This window comes from Aspergillus pseudonomiae, assembly GCF_009193645.1.
Source record: "Aspergillus pseudonomiae strain CBS 119388 unplaced genomic scaffold BDV37scaffold_92, whole genome shotgun sequence".
Taxonomy (NCBI): domain Eukaryota; kingdom Fungi; phylum Ascomycota; class Eurotiomycetes; order Eurotiales; family Aspergillaceae; genus Aspergillus; species Aspergillus pseudonomiae.
In genome coordinates, this window is record NW_022476084.1 from 14,392 (window position 1) to 34,104 (window position 19,713).

Below are 19,713 nucleotides of genomic sequence, written 5' to 3' on the forward strand. Positions count from 1 at the left end.
AAACAAGAAAAAAAAAATCCCAAAGAAGAAAGGAAGAAGATCTTATCTGCTGGGGCAGAGTGTTCCAACTGTGGCTCGTACCGTTCCATGTGAGAGGGCCTAAGCCGCGTACTCAACCACCCAACGCCGCCTCGATAAGATCTTGAAAACACTAATTTTCGGCTCGTTTTCTTTTTTTGTTTGTCAGACCTCAACGTGACTGACTAGTTCAGTTTGTCTGTCATGAAGAACAACTCCAACTTTTCAAGTTAATCACTCCTTTCACAACTTGACCCTCGCATCAATTGCCACCCAATATAGCGCCTCCCTCCTTTTCTTTCCTTTTAAGGGGTCTTTCTCTATTATCGCCCCCCAATCATTCTCCACAGCCCAATAACTAGCGCGTTCGGTTCTGGCTGATCATCAATCACCTTTCAACTCTAACCCGCCACTAGCCGGACTTGTTCTCTTTGCCTGAGGTATGCACACCCTAGGTCCCTCTACCTGGTACTTTTGTCCAGAGGAACCATCCACCCTTCCGCTCCCACCTTCGTTGTCAATATCGGATGGTTAATAGGAGCAAAGGCTTGTCTCGCGATACTTACACAAAGCGGTTGATATATACGCCCGCAAACCGACTCATAGCCTTAGGCTTGATGGTCCAGACCCTGGCGGTTGGACACAATGGCGATGCCTAGCATGAGTAGCGATTTCCAGCTCTTCTCCCCAGCCCAATCTTCGGACAGAAGGGAGTCCCAGACGGAATCCATGGCGTTTCTCCAATCATCGCCGGAGGATTCGGGCCAGGATTGGACACAATGGATGAAATGGGATGACCACTCATTCCCAGAGACTACCAACGAAATTTCCCAATCGCCCTTTGATTTCTCATTTACCTCGCCCGGTACCTCGATTGGCAAACAGAGCCTCGGCGATGTTCAAAAACCCGAGTTCTCCCCAGATATTTCACTCGATTGCGTGACGAACCTTCCGTTTGATTCCTTCCTAGACCAGGATGGCAGTGGCGGGCTTCCCCCTCACCGAAGTTCAAATGCGAGCATGGATATGCAGTCTGCTCAGTCGACCACATCTGGATCACCTATATCTCTAGCAGGTGCCAAACGCAAGTCCGGCAGCGATGACGATGGATCAACAGTTAGCGGCTCAGCTCCACCCGGAAAGAAGATGCCCTCGAAGAAACGAGCCCATAATGTAATTGAAAAGCGATATCGGGCTAACTTAAATGAGAAAATTGCCGAGCTCAGAGATAGCGTGCCCAGCCTCCGGGCTTCGAGACATCTGGTGGACGAAGACGACGGGGAGGGTGTTACGCCAGCCAACAAGTTGAACAAGGCCTCTATCCTCTCCAAGGCAACGGAGTATATTCGACACCTGGAAATACGTAATAAGCGGCTGGAAGATGAAAATACTGCTCTCAAGATTAGACTACGACAATTGGACAAGGCTGTCGATCAGAATGTGACATCTGCGGCCTCGGTTTCTTCACCGAGCAATTACACCGAGTCTGGTGCAAGCTCGTCACCAAGCGTCTTCTCAAACGCCGAGGATGTTCCCAGTGATCCTTCCCCGAGCTCTCTTCATCCCCCGGAGGGTATGATTAAGGTGCCTGATGCCTTCAAGCGCATGCGGGCTGCGGCTCCGAAAGATGAGTCGTGGTCTCAATCTTACATCCAATACCCAAGCAGCGGCAATACATCCCCTCAGTCGGGCAGCCGCAAACGTTCCTACTATCCTAATAAATACATGCTTGGCGCGCTTGCTGGCCTTATGGTCGTCGAGGGAATGAGTTCGGAGAAGAAGACAGAATCAACAGCAAAAGGGCTCCTGGCTATCCCGGTCAACTTCTTCAATAACATGCAACTGCCACCAACCGGCTATTGGGTTGCCATGGCTCGTAGCTTCTGGTATTCATGGCACGCCCGCGCTATTTCCCACTTTCTCATCCTTGCCACTCTCGTTGTCGGCAGTGCGTTCATCGTCTTCGTTTACCTTTTCAACTCCGGAGGGCCTGGGCTTCAGTACTCCTCTTCAAAATCAGCATCTGCCACGCTGTCGTCCAGCAACTTCCGGCGTCAGGCTTGGCTGACTAGTATTCAACGGGTTGGAGTACCCCGGCATAGGTTTTTCCACGAGTGGTATGTTGTGACCTCGAGGTGTTTTGAATACGTCTTGCGTTGTTTGCTAGGATGGAAGCTCTACTCGTGGGCCACAGGAATCACCGAAGAGGACGAAAGGGGCCGAGTGAAGACATGGGACATTGCGATCGATGCCCAACTGGCTGGTGGTGACGCAGAGGTTAGCAAAAGTCGTCTTGTTTTGACCATCTTCGCTGCTGGCACCCTTCCTCGAAGCCCAATGAGAATGATGTTGAAGGCTTTCCATTGTCGCATATTGCTTTGGCGCGTGGGCGACCCAGGCTCTTGGACCTTTAACGTCTCCAACGACGTTGCCCGTAGCCTGGCACGGTACCAATGGGACCTTGCCCGGAAAATGAATTCGTCCCTGCCAGAGGACCACCCAGATGCCCTCCCCAGCCATCTAGCTGCCTTGCTCGAGCTTGATAGTGAAGAGGTCATGATCGACAGCGTCATCCAAAGAGCCGCAAATCTCACTTGGAACCGTCCTACCCAGGAAGGGACGGATGGAGATGAAGCCCTACTCGATGTAGTGGAAGAGGATCCTGCCATACAGTCCTCACTGGACGCGCTTGCTGCGTGGTGGTCTAGCCATCTGCTACAGCGAGCCCTTCTGAGATACTTCGAGGCTAGTGCTGGCGGTCAAGACAGGAGGAAGAGCCGTGACCTATTCAAATCCAAACTCAAAACAGCTGTCAATGTAGCGCCTCAACCGTCGGCGGCGCATACGCGTGCTCTGGTTATGCAAGCCGTTTTCTTCGAACAAGATCGCGTGGCAAATATCAATATGGTTCTTGCAGCACTGCCCAAGGACAAAGGAAAAACCAAAAAGGCCCAGGCTTCGAACTTCCTCGACTCTTCTCTCCCCGCATCTGTTCGCGATGAGATCAATATTGCCGTGCGCTGTGCAATGATCGCAGCCATCTTCACAGCACGGACCACTGGAGATACATCTCTGCCTGCATCCTTCACAATGCAGAAAGCAATTTCCTGGTTTAACCAGCTACCTTTGGACCCCGTTGAGCTAACTCTTCTTGGGTTCGCCGCTACCTATCATCTTCTGCACGTCCTGGCCTCGGATACCGACTACATGAATTCCTCGGATTCCTCAGTTCCCTCTTCTCCTGTCTCTAGACATCGATCCTTGTCCGCTGGCGATGAGTCTGACAGACCAGCGCCATCTCGCAACCCGAAATGCTCACCACCCCTCATTCCCAATCTAAGCCGTGTGGCTTCGGAGCTATCGTACTGGGCGAAAAACGCGTATAATCCGGCTTTCTATGGATTCACTTCACATCTTGTGGGAGTTGTTGACTCAGAATGCAAATCCCTGTGCCATAGCGCGGGGGTCGATTTGGTCGACTATTCTCGTATCCAAGAGGAGAGGAGGGAAGCTATACGGAATACGGACAAGAAGAAGAAGCCACGCAAGAAGTCGAATGAGGGTTCGCGACAAAGCAGACAGCCAACCCCTACTAGTAACCCAGCCCAATGCTCTAGGCCGGAAAGTTTACATGAAGATGAGGCATGAACAGATATGGTCTGCCTTCGCATGCATGCATTACGGTTGATGTCGCTGTCTAAGGGTTGGTTTATCTCATGACTTGTTACTTTAATGGACACTTGGTAGGTATTGCGGGGTGCGCTACTTCTGGTATTAGGGTGTATTTTGCTAGTGATGGAAAACGGGAATCGGAATATATACAACAAGTATCGGTCTATGGCGTTTTTCGGTTGATCTGCGGCCTGTTTCATGTATCTTCCCTCCGGCGCCCCAGAAGCCGAACTAGACTAAAGCAGTCTCTCTCCTATTTGGTTCTTTGCTTGTGTATAATGCCTAATAACATATACTGCGTGCAAGTCACCACTGGTATATCCCGATCTGCTCTTTTCGCTCGCGTCAACCCGGTCTCGTTGGTGGACGTTCTCATCAGGGAGTTGATGTATTTTTATCTTCTGTCTGACAATCTGCTAGTGATCGGCGATGTACCCGGATCGGTTGAAGCTACGCCGCATGCGGCTGGCGTTGAATTTGTGGCTGAAAGTTTAAGCCACGCGGCGATCACCAGTTTAGCTTCCGTACCTGCCACCTCGTATAAGGCTGACGCAAGCTGCTCTTCATCCTGTTATTAGTCGTGTGATCTACTTTGGAATACATGGCTTCTCGGTGACGCGCAGATTGACAACCGAAACCCAGCGTGGGCAACACTATGTTGACCCTCATCTTGACCCCGTCGTGTCGTCAGTGCAAGCCACCGTGCCATATCCTCTTCCAGGGCAGGAACAAGGATATGGGTTGGGCCGTGCTTGTTGTCAAGTCACCTTGACTGATAGCGGGTCTTCTAACACTTTTATCGTGAGAAGATTCGTGGCAGCCACTTCGTCATGATGAAAGCCGAATAAAGCCCGCGCCCCTTGGGAACTCCCATGGTTACCTCAGGGACTTGCGCAACAGACGAAAGTTTAAATATACAAATCATCATAACGTTACAATATGGTCTCGAACCATCTTTCTTCAATAGATGCACATAACTGCCGACACAATAACCGGCTGGACCTTTACGCAATCTTCCACTTGTGTGCGGTTCATGACGTTGATCTTCGATTTGACAACACTCCCGCTGTGAGTCTGTGAGTCAGTAGAAGCGTAAGATTTCGCTGTGCCTACGCTGCCTAGATAGTACCAGAGCCAGTATAATTCCTCTGGATCACTAGCCTAAATCTCATGGTAGACACTGCCACGTGCCGGGAATGAAGGGGGTTCCTCATGACACTTTCAGGTCGGCAAGTCTCATACGTCATAATCCTATATTCAAGGCTCTCAGATCGCTTAGAAGGGTACAATATGCGTGGTAACTCTTGGAGAAGAGATCGTGGAGATCTTGGGTGGTTGCGGATGGCGGCTTGAGACCCTCGACTTTCGGTATCTCCGTTTGCGGCGCCGTGGTTTCATCGGTTCAGTCAACTGCAGATCCACCCCGTGCATCCGACCAACCGACAAGGGACGAAAGTAATGACTATAGGGAGTTGTGGAACTAGTCCTCAAAAGCTTTAGTCTATGCCGTCAGTTTGCTGATTTGCTCAAGATCCAGGCGGGGAAACAGTAGCACCTCTCCCAGGTCCAGAACACTGGGCAAACGTCTCATTCCAGAACCCCATTCCCCACATTCTTGGTTGTAATGACCTTCTCAGGAGCACTGTTCTCGATTTCCAACACAGTTTTGCTAGAATGCGGGTGTCTAACCTGTCACGGCGCGGTCCATGGATAACTGGAGGCTAAAGCCAATATGGATGACGGCATCGTTAAATATGCTGTGCACAAGACCCGTGGATCATGGCAGGCGCAAACACATTGTTCTCGTGCCTGTATATTTATCTTGCCGTAGGCAACCATCACAATCATTTTGGTACCTGTCCGGCTGGAAGGGAAGCGTCACCTCTGACTTGAGGTGGTTGTGCGGCTTTAGCAGTCCTCTTTGATTCACATATTCCAGCATCCTCTTCATTCAAAATGGGAGTAGATCAGCTAGAGCCGGGGAAGCAACACACCCGATATGACCACCCTCCTATGAACCCTGCGCTGGCAACACCTCTGTATGTCCTGGGCGGGTTCTTCGTTGTCTCATTCCTCGGCCGCTCTATCATAAGGCTACGACACCATCGACGTCTGCGTGAGGTTCTCCGAGAGGATAAACAAGAAAGGTTCGCTCGCAACGGTGCTCTTTCAGCCTTTTTCAACAGACATGTCTTTTACGCACCGTTATTGTCTATTCGCCACAGTCGCGAGTTTCGCTTTCTGGGCCGGATCCATATGGGGATAATCCCACTACGGCTAGAGGCTGTTCTACTGCTCGCATACTTTGTGTTGAACATCGTCTTCTTTTTTGTACTTTCCAACTGGTGGTCGGGCTACCAGGAGACGATGTACCAAATCAAGTACGCCGCTGGTCACCTTTGCGTGATGAATTTGCCCGCACTTGTTCTCACTGCTGCTCGTAACAACCCCCTGATCCCAATGCTAGGGTTGCAGTTTGATACATTCAACCTAATGCATCGATGGATCGGGCGTCTCATTATCGGCGAGGCCGTAGTTCATATGGCCTGTGTGGTAGCAGGGAAAGCCAAAGAGAGTGAGTACACCATGGCTTCTGGCTTGACCTGGCTTGGTGACTAACTGGTATGCAGTGAGCATGTCGGAGGTGACCCATCTTCTCTGGAACACGCCGTTCTTTATAGAAGGACTTGTTGTAGGTCTATGACTGAAACCCAGCTTGTCGTGTATGATCTAACGGGTCGTGATGATGACGGTAGGCCTTTATTGCGTTCATGGTGATACTATTTCAGTCCGCCTCTCCCATCCGACATGCCTTTTACGAATTCTTCCTTCATTTCCATATCATGCTTGCAATAACCTCATTTGTTGGACTCTGGTATCACCTTCGTGGGTTGGCTCTACAACGTGTCCTGCTGGTCACGCTCATTCTGTGGGGTCTTGATGTAAGTCTTTACCAGCGCCGTGTTCTACCTGCACTGAGATTCTTCACACACTGTGTCTCCCCGTTCCTCCCCTTTGAGGGTACTTTCAGATTTCATCGAAGGCAAGACTGACGTACCTTCACAGAGAGTTGGGCGCTTGGGGAGTATTATCTGGCGCAACTTCGGGAAACAACGCACAATGGCCACCGTGGAGCTCCTTCCCGGCGATGTAGCTCGCGTTGATATAGCCCTGGCGCGGTCATGGACCTTCAAGCCCGGGCAATACATGTACCTCTACATGCCGTCCCTTGGTCTCTGGACATCGCATCCATTCTCCATCGCATGGACGGATGACCGAGCGAGTCTGACCGAAAAGCGCGGATCCAATGAATCACTCAGCATCTTGTTGGGAGGCCCGCAGCGTGAAATCATGTCCTTCCTGATCAAGCGACGTGACGGATTTACCAATAAGCTTCTCGCGAAAGTTAACAAGTCGATGGAGGGAAAGTTCACTGCATCCGCCCTGGTTGAAGGTCCTTTCGGTATGTTTAGGAAGCACCATGACTAGCGGGGCTATACTGATGGTCCATTTAGGTGGCCTTCATTCTCTCTCTTCATACGGGACAATTCTTTTAATCGCAGGCGGCATTGGAATCACCCACCCAATGTCCTATTTGCATGAGATCATGAGTAGATTTTCCCAGAAGTCGACCGCTGTTCGGAAGGTCAGCCTGATCTGGGTGATCCGCAGTATTGGTGAGTGTTCGCGGCGCACGTGAGAGCAATCTCCACTGACCATCTTCCAGACCATCTGGAATGGATCCAGCCGTGGATGACATCTCTCCTAAATCATTCGGCACTTCAAGTATCGAGCGAACAAAAAAGCCACACATACTTCCAGTTCCCAGAATTCTCCCTTTCCATTCAAATATATCTCACGTTAAGTGAAAGTACAGACGAGTACTCGCTAGAGGAGAGCCCCTGGACCAATTCCGCACCGCCAAGCGTACCCATCAGCGTGGTCTCCGGCAAGCCATCATTCAACCAAATCTTAGAAGACGAGAAGAAGCAACAGATAGGTGCAATGGCAGTCAGCGTGTGCGGACCAGGCGGGATGGGCGATGATGTCCGCAAATGCGTTCGGGATAACCAGGGGACGCAAACCATAGATTTATACGAAGCGTCGTTCTGCTGGTAGACATGTGTATTTGCTTTTTATCTTGCTCGCTTAGCTTGCCATTATCCATACTACTGATATATCTTGTTCCTAGCTCTAGCTTATGCTTACACTGAATGTCAACGTTGCTGATACCCGCTGCTGCACGTGCACATAGTTTGGTCCTGACTTGGGCAAATTCAGTCTTTAATTCCTTACTGCACTTCACAGGGCAATTACGTCCGTTTCCCACAGCTGATCTGCAAGGTATCTCAACCAATTAATGTGTGAGAAGCGACTCAGCTTCCCCTCACAGCACGTATCACCCCATATGGGGTAAAAACAGCTCAACGCTGCAGCGGTGACGGCAATCCGACTCGGATTTCCGCAGCGTCGGCAATCGGGTTTTGACCGACGGCAATTGACCACCCCGGAAGTATAAGTATGCCTCAAGAGCGAACGACCGAAAAGAAAGCAGAGAATACAACCTCAATTCCTCTATTTAAAAAAGAAAATACAAAATAAATAGACCGTTTAAAATCACGACAAATACAAAAAGAAAAGAAAGAACAAAAATGCCACAATTCCGCATTCTCCACATCGGCGACAACATCAAATACAACCACGATGTGTACGCGCGCTTCTCGTCAGAATTTGAGATCATCCAGCCCAGCGCCGAAGAGCGCGAAAGGGAAGAGTTCATGCGGGCCCTGAAGGAGCGCCGCTGGGGGGACTTCCACGCCATCTTCCGGCCCTTCTGGAACACGGGGGGCGAGATGGGCCGCTGGGACAGCGAGTTGATTCCGCTTTTGCCCAAGAGCGTAAAGATCATGGCGTCCGCCGGGGCCGGGTATGACTGGGCGGATGTGGATGTGTTTGCTGAGCATGGTATGTCTTTCTCTGTCTCTCTCTCTCTCTCTCTGTGTGTGTGTCTCTGTTTCCCTCTCCACTTGGCCATTTCCGGCGTCATTTGGGGTCACCCCTCCGCCGGTTAAAGCCGTAGAATGTAACTAGAATATATTTTGTGGGGTAAAATGGAGACAACATGTGGGGAAAAAAAGGGAAAAAAAAAAAGAAAAAAAAAAAAAAGGAAAAGACACCCCCAGCTAATGAAAATGAATTGGTACAGGAATAATCTACTGCAACGGGGCAGCGGCCTCGTCGGAATCCGTCGCCGACATGACGATCTTCCTGATCCTGTCCGTCTTCCGCAACCTAGCATGGTCCCACCAGGCCGCCCACTCCGCCAACCCGCAAGCCTTCGCCGACGCCCACAAAAACTCCCCGCTCACAGCGCGCAACCCGCGCAACCACGTCTTGGGCATCATCGGGTTGGGCCAGATCGGCTACATGATCGCACAGAAAGCACACGCCGCCTTCGGCATGAAGATCGCCTACCACGATCTCTTCCGGAAGACCCCCGAGCAGGAGGCTCGCGTCGGCGCGACGTACTACCAGGATTTGGAATCGTTGCTCGCGACCGCGGACTGCGTGGTCGTTGCCACGCCGTTTGCTGGTAAGACTCTCCTGACGCTGGAGCGGTTTAGGCAGTTTAAGAAGGGGTCGCGGTTTATTAATATCGCGCGCGGGTCGTTGGTCGATGAGGAGGCCCTCATCCAGGTCCTCGATGAGGGCCATTTGGTTGCCGCTGGGCTTGACGTTCATGCGAATGAGCCTTATGTGCATCCACGCTTGGTGAAGCATCCTCGTGTTATGGCCATGTCGCATAATGCTGGTGGCACTGTCGATACGCATATTGGGTTTGAGAGGCTGGCGATGGAGAATATTGAGGGCTTTTTGTTGAAGGGGAAGGCTTTGACGCCGGTTAATGCGCATTTGTTGAAGAGTAAGAGTTCTTTGTAGGTTTTGATTTCGGGTGTTTTGATATACCATTGTTTGTGTGGGTTTTTATACAGTTGTTGGTGAACTGGAAAAGAATGAATTGTTACCGTTTCTGAAGGAGCACTAGTAGATTAAGCTATGAAAGAGGCCATTGTAAGTGTATGGCTGATATGATGGATTAGCCATCTATTTCTAGTAGTACAGGTACACTTAGTTTTAGTATTTAGGGAATTGTAGCTCTAGTAATGACATCTGTGGGATTATGAGAGAGAGTTTTCTAGTGCTGTTATTAAAAGAGCTTGGGAATGCCCTGCTGCGCTTTTTAAGCCAGCCTTGCCATTGATGCCTGACGTTTTGTTTCAGTAATGGCGTCTTTAGCGAGAAGCAGATTGACAATATCCCCAAGCCCTTCAGCGATGGCAATCGACAGTAGTGTCCGGCCAAACTTATCCTTTGCATTTGTATCAGCACCGTGTAGAATCAGCATCTTGACAATGCCCATTCTTTCAGAGCGTTTAGCGGATGACATTCCTAGCAAAAAAGTGGCATACATTGACGGTGTCCTATCAAGGTAACCCTTTGCATTTATATCGGCGCCCTTGTCAATCAGCATCTTTGCAATAGACGTATTACCGGCAAGGATAGCATGGATCAGTGGTGGCTGACCATTCAGATCCTGTGCGTTAATATCAGCGCCCTTATCAATCAGCAGACTGACAATATCCTCATGCCCCATAGAACTGCATTGAATCAGTGGTGTGAGGAGGTTCAGACCAGCGTTCCTAGTACTAGCACCTATATCCAGAAGCAAGTTGACTATAGCAGTATGCCCATTCCGAGACGCCAAGGAAAGAGGCGTATCAACCGTTTCATCATTCACCTCAGTGGTAGCACCTCTCTTCAGCAGAGCACTGACATATTTCTCAAGGCCGTTCTCAGCGGCCCACGACAATGGCGTCCGGTCATTGTAGACCTTATTCAAGGCTGATTCAGGCCTGTTCTGCGTGAGCAACAACCATACATGAACATCAACCTCGGGGTGATCCCAATCGAAGGCCCGCGGTAGTGTAGCTATAGGGTAGGCATTGATCGGCAAAGACATATGGTATTCTTCGGAGCTTCCTATCCTTTGCAAACGTGTCATGCGACCAGCTTCGATACACATCCTAGTCATACAAAGTTGACATTTATTGAACCTTTTGAGATCAATATGGTGGAAATCGTCACAATAAACTCTCTTGAAACGCTCCAAGGTCAAGGACGGGTCACGCACAAAGATGGCGACCGACGTAGGCCCCCCATCGACCTTCTTGCACTGCAGAACAGCCAGCCCTAGTCCAACATGCTCCAGGCCAATCAGACAAAGATCTAAATGAATCCCTTTACCGCTAATAATCAAAGGGCTACTGAAAGTATAAGATGTCTCACCGATGACAGTATCATAAGGGACAATGTCGTGGGAGTCAATGAAGGCAGCCGGAGATGTAGCAAGAAGTCCGGCGCGAGTATCCGAAGATTTCCAAGCAAAAAGGCTGTGGTCTTCTGAGATCCGTAAGATTTCCTCCTGAAGTCTAATAAAGGCAGCTTCCCTTTCTCCATAGATCAGAGGCATATTGACGCCAAATAGCCCCATCAGACAATAGGCACGATCCTCAGCTCTGGATGTCTGTCTTTCTGACGCCCATGACATTCTCTGAGCGATGCTAAACGTATCAAGATCTTGCTCACCCAGAAGGATACTCTCGGGTATACGAGTGCATTGAGATATTCTTGTTCCAAGGCTCGCCTTATCACCTAACTCCTTCCAGTTCCCGTCAAAGAATACTATTTCCCGCGGAGCAATTAGCTCTTGCAGTGTCCATCCCCTAGTAAACCATCTACTCCGTTCAAATGGTTTCTGTGGTACGTCAAAGAGATATGCATAGCATATCGTGGCTTCTCGGTACCAGAGGAACATGGAATTAATGGCCTCTGATAGCTCTGCGCTGCTTGTTTTGTCAATGCAGCAAGTGTCTATCCATACGTATTCATACCCCATTTTGTGGGCTATTGAGCAGCATTGTTCAACCTTTCTATAGCCCACCCTGGACTTTACGATGGGTTCATTGATATTTTGCAGAGTAACCTCGTCTGAACCCCAAGTATGAGACAGGATTGCATATGGTTGATTTTGGAGTTGGTCGTCGGCGAACTCTTCAATCTCGAAGGCGCCCACGTTGGACTTTGTAGTCTTGAGGAGACGCATGGTTTAGATTGGTTTGGGAGATGTCTCTAGTACTTTGAGAGTAAGAGGCTGATGGAGTGCGTTGTGCTGTAGAGTCCAAGTCTTGAGTCTATATCACCCAGGACTGTTTTCGTACAAGTTGCTGGTGTTTCCAGAGATTGTGTCTATCTGCACGAATTCTGACCGACACGTGCAGCGTAACTTGAAGAGTAGCCGGATCCATAAGTCAATGGAAGAGGCTGGATAGAAGAGTTGAAAGGCGAGGTTGTGAGAGCGCAGAAGGAAAGTGAGTGCGACGAGGCTGAAAGTACAGCCCAACTGCAGATCCTGGTCATTCAGTGGCTGAGCTAAGCCCCTCTTTTGGCGCCCCGAGCGTATTCATCTCAAACAATCTTGCTGTTCATTCAAAGAGCCGTCATGTAGTTCGCTGTAAACCGAGTCATATCGGGGTATATTATGAGATGGCGATGTGAAAGTCGAAGAGAACGAATGAGATCGCCAATATCTAATCATGCCCTTTCGTACGCCGCTCTTGCATGAGCAGGCTTGTGCAATACTTCAAATACACATCAAGATGTAAATGGTAAGAAGCAGGTCATATTTTACCTGAACCCAATTAATAGTAGGATAGCCTTACTTGGCAAGGCACTAAGTTTCTTTTTGGCCGCTTTTGTCGGTGAAGTGGTCCTCATCTAGGTGAGGTATCGCATGTTCATTTCTCCGAATCCAATCCCTATAAAATATCGTGCGGGGAAAGCAAAGACGCGAGCAACCTTCAGGCAATGAAACCCGCCCAGGAAACGTGTTGATTATTCCTGGGCGAAGAAGCCAAATATAGTGTCATCAGCAAAGAACAAATCGTCAGTCTCTACGTTGAGGCAGGGTTCGTTCCAAGATTCCCCTTGCCCGAAAGCCTCTGTTGCTGGAATAGGCTCAGTTCCAAGCTGGACATCTGGATCGCTGTAAGTGTGATACCCCAAAAAGCCTATAGGCGTTTCCACTGGAAGCCAGTCCTCCCGTAGCACCTGGGTGATCGAGATCAATGCGCTGTACTAGCTTCTCAATTCGACACATGCGTGATTTGAGCAACCTCAGCGGCCCTTTTAATCCATGACCGCATCCATTTTGGTATTCGAACTACGCAAGCCAAAAGAACCTGATTGCCTCACTATATTCCTCACAATCTTGGTCAGTGTGCTGGAGCAGAACAAGAACTGCGCCATACATCGCGTATGAAATACCGTACTGGGCGCGTCTAAGGGAAAATGCCTTTTTATACTCTGCAATGAGGTCTCGAATTTCAAGAGAAGCTTCGATACATCTCTTTTTTGATTGATATTGCAATTCTGGGATTGGAGTGAACTCGAAATGACCACGTCGAAGAAATGGTTGCTCAGTCAGAATGACCAAGGTCCAGTATGTTGTGCTGAAACTCAAGTCATTAAACGATACGAAATTATTAGAAAAGGGAAGACATACTACAGTGTCATCTGGTGCGGTGGAGGTGTCTCATCCGTGTTTGGGTTAAACAGTAGATGCCTTGGAAGGGTCTCTCTCCAATGGTCCAGTTGTGCTTTGACCCTTTCTCTGCTTTTCACTAGAATTTGCTCTGATGCCTTAGCATCATTAGTCGAATAGAACGCGTTTATGATTGTCTCCGAAATAATGGAGAGCTGGAGTAAGCACTGAAACGTGCTCAGAGCATATGAAGGTCGACCTGGGTAAACTGGGACGCTGATGTCACTAACAACTCGAGTTCGGGGATCGATGTACGGTTTCCACTCCTCTAATTCTTCGTAAGAGTCCAAGAAATCATGAGCCACATTGCTATGAGATTGCTGAAGCCCTGGAGGTCGGCCCAGGTAAAGAGATTGGAACTTGTCAGTAGCATATGCTCCCCAGTAGACCCTCCTTCTGACCTCCTTATCTAAAGCTGAGAGCCTGGCATCTTCGCCACTCTGGGAAGACCTTTGATCCTCCAAATGATACCCGAGGTCAGTGATCATCCTATATGCCATACCGCAATACACCCAACTAGCGCTTTGTTTGCCGTATTGTAGTAGGCAAGCACCACAAGTCAGCAGCGCGACGACGGTGGGCAGAGTGGGTTTGTCAACATAGTGGATGAGTAGGGATTTGAATCGGTCATAGTACGCTGTGCCCATCGTTCCCGAGTCATCAGGGTCCGAGTGCAAAGATAGTCAATCACTGTATAGACTACTTTGTAAATAAATAGCGTTCAAAAGCAGCTTGTTCATGTAAGGCCCACTATTGAAGAGGCTGTCCATGATCACCGAGCGGTATGTCAAAAGATACATAAAGTGCAGCCGATTCTAATGCAGCTCTAGAAGATGCATTGCCATCTCTACGGGAATGCCATCAAAATCGATGTTGCTTAAAATACTGGGGTGTCGAGTAGATTATAGCCTCCTTCTGTTTGATAATTGCCGAGAACGCAATGAGTCGATCCTGGGTGATGTTTCTCGAAAATGCGTCTTCGTCATTTTCTTTGGATTGGCAGTTGGCCGAAGGAGCTTCCAGGTAACTTGGTAGTAGACTCGTAGCACCATAGACCTGTATTTGATGGCCCTCTGAAGAGCTTGGATCAGCACATGTCTCTTTTCGGCCAGTAAGTGGGCCCTGTAAGCTTTGATCCGATTCTGTAGGACTCGTTGAGGAAGGCCATAAGTTTTCACCCCTCTGCAGACCGCATGATATTCTCCTAGCACATGGCAGCATACTGACTTCATTTAGACAGCCCAATGCCGGTGTGCAGTCCCTAGGACACCTAGGCCCGAACTCTATGTGATTTGTGGTGTCACGACGATGGATGTCATCCGTGCGCGAAACATCTTCTGCGGTTGTCTGTCCGCGAATCTGAGTTTTCAGCTCTTCAACCTGCTTCTGAAGCGATCTTATGTCCTCCTTTTTAGCTCTCACAACATTTCTTCTTCCATCCCTTGGATGTTCGCAGTTTTGGTTCTTCGTACGACACGCGGCGCACTTTGGATGCTGACCATCACATTTTACCTTATCATTAATGTTAGATACTACTGGTTCAGTGTCATCACTTAGATAGCCTTTTCTCCACAGGGAGATATCAGCTCAAGAATGAGGTCATATCTCACCTTTCTCTGGCGGCAGCCTTTGCATGTACGGCAGGTGGCTCTAACTCCAGCTTGACTTTGCCACTGAGAGCTTTGCGATCTCATATTTTTGGACTTCTATCTCGTGATTTCGGACTCTCAAACCTCCGCGGGACGCACTTTAGTCTCCGCCCTTAATTGCATCGATTTGCGGAGTCGGCGATAGTAAGCGGGTCTTCCCACAATCCTGTAGCCGTCTCTTAGGTCAGCAGACCCACCACGCACTTCGGCGTGTTGGTCTGCCTTACCCAAACGATAATTCCTATCTAAACGATAAATTTGAAGCTATTTAAACTTCTATATAATATTGCCTTGAGTATCTATCTAATAAGATAATCTAGGGCTTTCTCTATTTACCTAGCTAGTTTCTATACTAGATAGATTTCCTATATTTGTCGGTTATAGTAGCTTATCGTATTCCAAAGCTTCCGTCTTTCTAATCTATTTAAAATCCTGTAGTCTTTCTATCTTAGTATAATCCGCAATTCGGCGTTTTGTATTATATACAGTTAATGGCCCGTGGTATTTAACCCTTTTCTATAATTTTTGTCTATCCTGAGGCTTTCGATATTGAAGATATTACTATAGATTATTCTTAAGCTAAATGGTTAATTCAGTAGTTTTAAGCGAGCTTTGGAATATATGGTCAAGGTGTCGTATAAAGCTTTGATTAAGCTCCGGGCTATTATTAATAAAGCTCTACGCTTTATTAATATTTCAACGAAGATCTCGTATTATAGATAGTAGCGATAAGCTTGATAGTAGTAGTAATAATATTATAATTATCTTAAGTTCTGGAGTAGTTTTTAAAGTTTTATGTAGAGATTTTATTACCTTTTCTAAATTTAAGAAATATAGACCTTACTTTTTAAAGGTATCCTAGATTATATATTATTTAAAAGTTATTGTATAAATAGAATAGATCTCTTTTAAGAAATTACTTTTATCGTTTATTTTAATATCTCTTTGAACGAGCTTATTGTTTCTCTTGCGATAAAAGTACTTATAGATTTAAAAAGATTATCTATTAAAAGGCTATATAAGATATATTATATAAAAAGAAAAGTAATATAATATAATATAGTATAGTCTATAAAATTGAAGAAATTTATAGATAAAATAGGACTTGTAGCTATTAAAAAATAGTAATTGAATCTCTTTTTTTATAGAGATATAGTATTTTATATAATAATAGAAGTGCTAAATCTAATCAAGACTAATCTTATCTATAGTATAGTCTTTTGGAGATAGAGATATTCGATATTTCTTTAGAATATCTATATTGTATCACCGCTTAAGATAATATATTTCTTTAAATATAAAATATAAAAAAAGAGTAAAACTGTTTACTATAATACACTCTATTGCAGAGATTAGTTTCCCTACTTTTTTAAAAAGATTTTCTTTTGTAGCTTGTAAAGATATAATAATTATAATTTTTTAAATTTTTCTTTATTTAAGTTAAAAGCCAGTTTTATCGAAATTGTATATATTTTTGGGAGGTATATTCTTAATAAAGGTCTCTAAGTAGTTGTACTAATATTAGAAAATATTTATATTTTCTATATTAAGACGCTTCTTATCTTTCGGCTTTTGCTAAATAAGCTTAAACTTTTTAAAAAAATATTTAATAAAGCGATAAATCCAGTTCTTATTAACTGTATAAGATTACCTATTAGTTGTATTCCGCTGCAGTATTTAATTAGTATTCTACTTAATTATTCTGGCTATAGGTAGACTATATAGATTATTAAGCTAATAAATCTAATAAATTAGTATCTTTTCTTATGAATTATTAAGTGTCTTAGTTAAGATAAGACATGAGGAAAGATTTGCTCGGCTATAAATACGCGCCTGGAGTTATTAGTAAAAAATATTAAATTAATGCGCTAGCGCAGAGATATTAGGCTTTTTTTAGCTTTGGACGATTGTATAGGCCTGTACAATCCGTATCTTGATATTAGAATAAGAATTAAGTATAGTAGTGGTATATAGGAGCCCGAATAGTTTCAAATTTATCGTTTAAATAGGAATTATCGTTTGGGTGAGGTAGACTAATACGCCGAAGTGCGTGGTAGGTTTGCTGACCTAAGAGACGGCTAGGATAATCTCCGTCTTGCAAACAGTGCAAAGCCTCACTGTAACCTAGATGGGGTTGACGCCTCAGGCATCGAAACCATGTTGGTATTGACGTCTGTCAAAGCTGCTTGGTTGTGCTTTTTGAGTCGACGAATTGAAGAGTAGATAGCTTTGAAGATTTTCATGAGGTATTCAGACTGCAGGGCACTCCAGGTCTTACAGCTAAACGGGTACCGTGCCATTGATCATCCCGTTCCTAACATAAAGCGACGCTTTGCACTATGAGGATTTTCTAGGTTTATGACACGCCCAGGTTGTGGTGCAGTAGTAATATTTCCTTATGCGTTTGCTTTAAAAAGGGATTCAAGGACTTCATGGGCCTTCAGCAGCCATAATCAGTCCACATTTATGGGGTTTACTCATTTCCGAGACTGGATTGGCCGCCCTCATGTGTTCGGACATTGAGAGTTCCGACAACCCCCAATATCTGTCGGAACTTTGAAGTTCCATACTATGGATATCCAACATGGGATCTTCTAAGCACGAAAGAAATTCCACATGAATAAAAATTTTGATTGAAAATTTTTCATCTAGCTGCATGGAATTGAGACAACTCACTTTCAGCTACAAAAGTGATCTCTGTTGCTCCTTACCACACAACATGCGGATTGCCCGATCTCTTCATCCGCGTTGGCACTCGGGATCTCATACCCAACCCAGACAGTGTCAACATATTCAAGTGACACGTCCCAGACATGATCCAAAACCAGCTTACTGGCATCATACACAAACCATAACATTCTGTACAAGGCAGAGACCTCCACATCGAAACCCCAGCGGAAACCCGAGAGCCAAACGACCGTGGGAACCAGCGGTAGCGTTCCTCGACTGGTATTCACACTCGCAAAGCCGTTGACCATACCTCACGCAGTTATGTCTCACGCCGGTAACATACTGCATTGGCGATTTCTCGGCGCAGATGATCGGAGATGACGATTTCGACTCCCGCCGCTCCCTACGAAGTATCGTCATCGGCCTCGTCATCGCTATTCCCAGCCGCGAATGGTTTCTGTTTCTAGGACGACGGTTCAACTACGCTCATTCTCCAACTATATCCCTCTGCGCGAAAGTGGCTGTCAATCAGCTATTTTATACTCCGTTGTTCAATGTGTATTTCTTTGCCTTCCATGGGCTTCTCTCCGGAGAGGGACTCAAGGGTGCCGTTGAACGCGTGAAGAACACTGTCCCTACAAGTATACCCAGGAGCTTTCTCTACTGGCCTTTGGTCACGGCGTTCAACTTTACCTATGTACAGCCTCAGTCTCGCTCGGTTGCTATATCCGGCTTTGCTGTTTTCTGGCAATCGTACCTGAGTTAGGCCTCGCTATAACCCGTAAATGGGATAGTAACTTTAACCCATTATCTTAACCCGCAGATTTGCGGGTTGAAAAATTTAATCCTATCTTAACTTTTAAATCTGTATAGATAACCTGCGGGTTATCTATAAATAATCTATTTTTATATAAATCTCCTAGATCATTTTTAAATGGAATAGATAAAATATTAAATTAGCTTTAATAAATAAATATTATTTATAGAGTGCGGCATATCCGCTGCAATGGATATACCGCAGTCTAGTTTGAGGCGGTTAAAAAACCAGATAGAGAATATTCTTATATCTCGGGTACTGCTATGGTGTCTCTGATCGCTAAATTATACAAAGATGCTGAGATATCTAGTCTTAAAATTCTATTTGTGTTTTCTTTCCTTTAAGGCCAGCCAGGAGAGTCTAAATTTCTTGATCAGGCTGTCCCAGAATATCCTTAATATCTTGTCTTACGCTGGAAACCACCCAGATATTGTCCACCAAAATCATATTTAACCACAGAGTTACCCACGATGACATTACCAAGAAATATGTTTTGATCAGTTAATAGATAGGAAGTTCTCTCGTTCAAAAATCTACGGGGTCATTTTTCTTTCCTCTTTCGGCCATGGCTGCCTTAAGATGGTGAGCTGGGTGAGCTGGGTGATTCGCTCACCCATCCTTGGTGATTCACTCACTTCTTCACCACCAATGCTCACCCTTGATCCTTATCCTCCCTTCGTGTCCACGCCGGGTTGCTAGCTGCTTCACTTACGCATTAATAATGGTTCTACTAGGAGACAGGGAATATGGCTCTGAGGAGAACAGGGCCCCCACGGGCACCGACAAAAAGGCGCGAAATCGTCCTACCCTCCTTGACTTCTCTTTCACTGTTGCATCCTGACCACTCGCACCATTGTAGAATCTGCTAACTATCCATAATAAACAACAATCTAGGCGGCAGCCAAGATTCTACATGACCATAATCGAAGTTAGGGCAACTCCTTGAACCTTGATGGCTGAAACAAAGAATTGTTACAAGGGAAGGATTTTATATGTCATGGTGCAGATGCAAAATCTTCCTGAAAGCTGGCAAGTAATAATGTTTGACCTAGGGTCTAGACTTTTCCTTTGCCACCGTTCTACTACTAATAGAATACTGCAAACGGCGAAGACTACTATATGTGATGTAAGTCCGCATGAAGTATACTGACGTAGTGATGAGGCCGGTTTGCTTTTTGTTACTTTGGTGTTGAATATAAATTGAAGTAAAGGCCCTTGTGAAAGTG

General features: G+C 46.5%; 6 protein-coding genes across 6 annotated transcripts; 4 read left to right on the plus strand and 2 right to left on the minus strand.

Annotated features, from left to right (window-relative positions):
* Nucleotides 1-663: 663 nt before the first annotated feature.
* BDV37DRAFT_275091 (basic helix-loop-helix domain-containing protein) lies at nt 664-3,666 on the plus strand (the record flags this gene model as incomplete). The annotated part of the gene is made up of 1 exon (XM_032085338.1): nt 664-3,666. The coding sequence occupies one exon, from the start codon at nt 664-666 to the stop codon at nt 3,664-3,666; it is 3,003 nt and encodes a 1,000-aa protein (XP_031936951.1).
* Nucleotides 3,667-5,646: 1,980 nt separating this feature from the next.
* Nucleotides 5,647-7,809, plus strand: BDV37DRAFT_287362 (ferric reductase family protein; the record flags this gene model as incomplete). Its single annotated transcript, XM_032088087.1, has 6 exons — nt 5,647-6,265; nt 6,321-6,382; nt 6,447-6,632; nt 6,757-7,153; nt 7,206-7,367; nt 7,418-7,809. The coding sequence occupies 6 exons, from the start codon at nt 5,647-5,649 to the stop codon at nt 7,807-7,809; spliced, it is 1,818 nt and encodes a 605-aa protein (XP_031936952.1).
* A 251-nt stretch (nt 7,810-8,060) lies between these two features.
* Nucleotides 8,061-9,874, plus strand: BDV37DRAFT_227216 (D-mandelate dehydrogenase-like dehydrogenase). The gene is made up of 2 exons (XM_032080279.1): nt 8,061-8,655; nt 8,897-9,874. The coding sequence occupies exons 1-2, from the start codon at nt 8,343-8,345 to the stop codon at nt 9,628-9,630; spliced, it is 1,047 nt and encodes a 348-aa protein (XP_031936953.1). The 5' UTR covers nt 8,061-8,342; the 3' UTR covers nt 9,631-9,874.
* Nucleotides 9,875-9,912: 38 nt separating this feature from the next.
* BDV37DRAFT_259844 (uncharacterized protein) lies at nt 9,913-10,226 on the minus strand. Its single transcript, XM_032083180.1, has one exon. It carries the CDS (start codon nt 10,220-10,222, stop codon nt 9,932-9,934), a length of 291 nt encoding a protein of 96 aa, XP_031936954.1. The 5' UTR covers nt 10,223-10,226; the 3' UTR covers nt 9,913-9,931.
* A 2,416-nt stretch (nt 10,227-12,642) lies between these two features.
* Nucleotides 12,643-15,045, minus strand: BDV37DRAFT_275095 (transcription factor domain-containing protein; the record flags this gene model as incomplete). Its single annotated transcript, XM_032085339.1, has 9 exons — nt 12,643-12,785; nt 12,835-12,923; nt 12,975-13,259; nt 13,313-13,988; nt 14,043-14,166; nt 14,203-14,236; nt 14,289-14,533; nt 14,579-14,863; nt 14,962-15,045. 9 exons carry the CDS (start codon nt 15,043-15,045, stop codon nt 12,643-12,645), a joined length of 1,965 nt encoding a protein of 654 aa, XP_031936955.1.
* A 2,674-nt stretch (nt 15,046-17,719) lies between these two features.
* BDV37DRAFT_297596 (Mpv17/PMP22 family protein) lies at nt 17,720-18,436 on the plus strand (the record flags this gene model as incomplete). Its single annotated transcript, XM_032090355.1, has 3 exons — nt 17,720-17,747; nt 17,829-17,932; nt 17,990-18,436. The coding sequence occupies 3 exons, from the start codon at nt 17,720-17,722 to the stop codon at nt 18,434-18,436; spliced, it is 579 nt and encodes a 192-aa protein (XP_031936956.1).
* Nucleotides 18,437-19,713: the final 1,277 nt, after the last annotated feature.

Bases quoted from the DNA above. Each gene is read 5' to 3' on its own strand.
- BDV37DRAFT_227216 (XM_032080279.1), top strand. From the start codon at position 8,343: ATGCCACAATTCCGCATTCTCCACATCGGCGACAACATCAAATACAAC. The intron at 8,656-8,896 runs GTATGTCTTTCT...GAATTGGTACAG, and splicing joins GGATGTGTTTGCTGAGCATG to GAATAATCTACTGCAACGGG.
- BDV37DRAFT_259844 (XM_032083180.1), bottom strand. From the start codon at position 10,222: ATGCTGATTGACAAGGGCGCCGATATAAATGCAAAGGGTTACCTTGAT.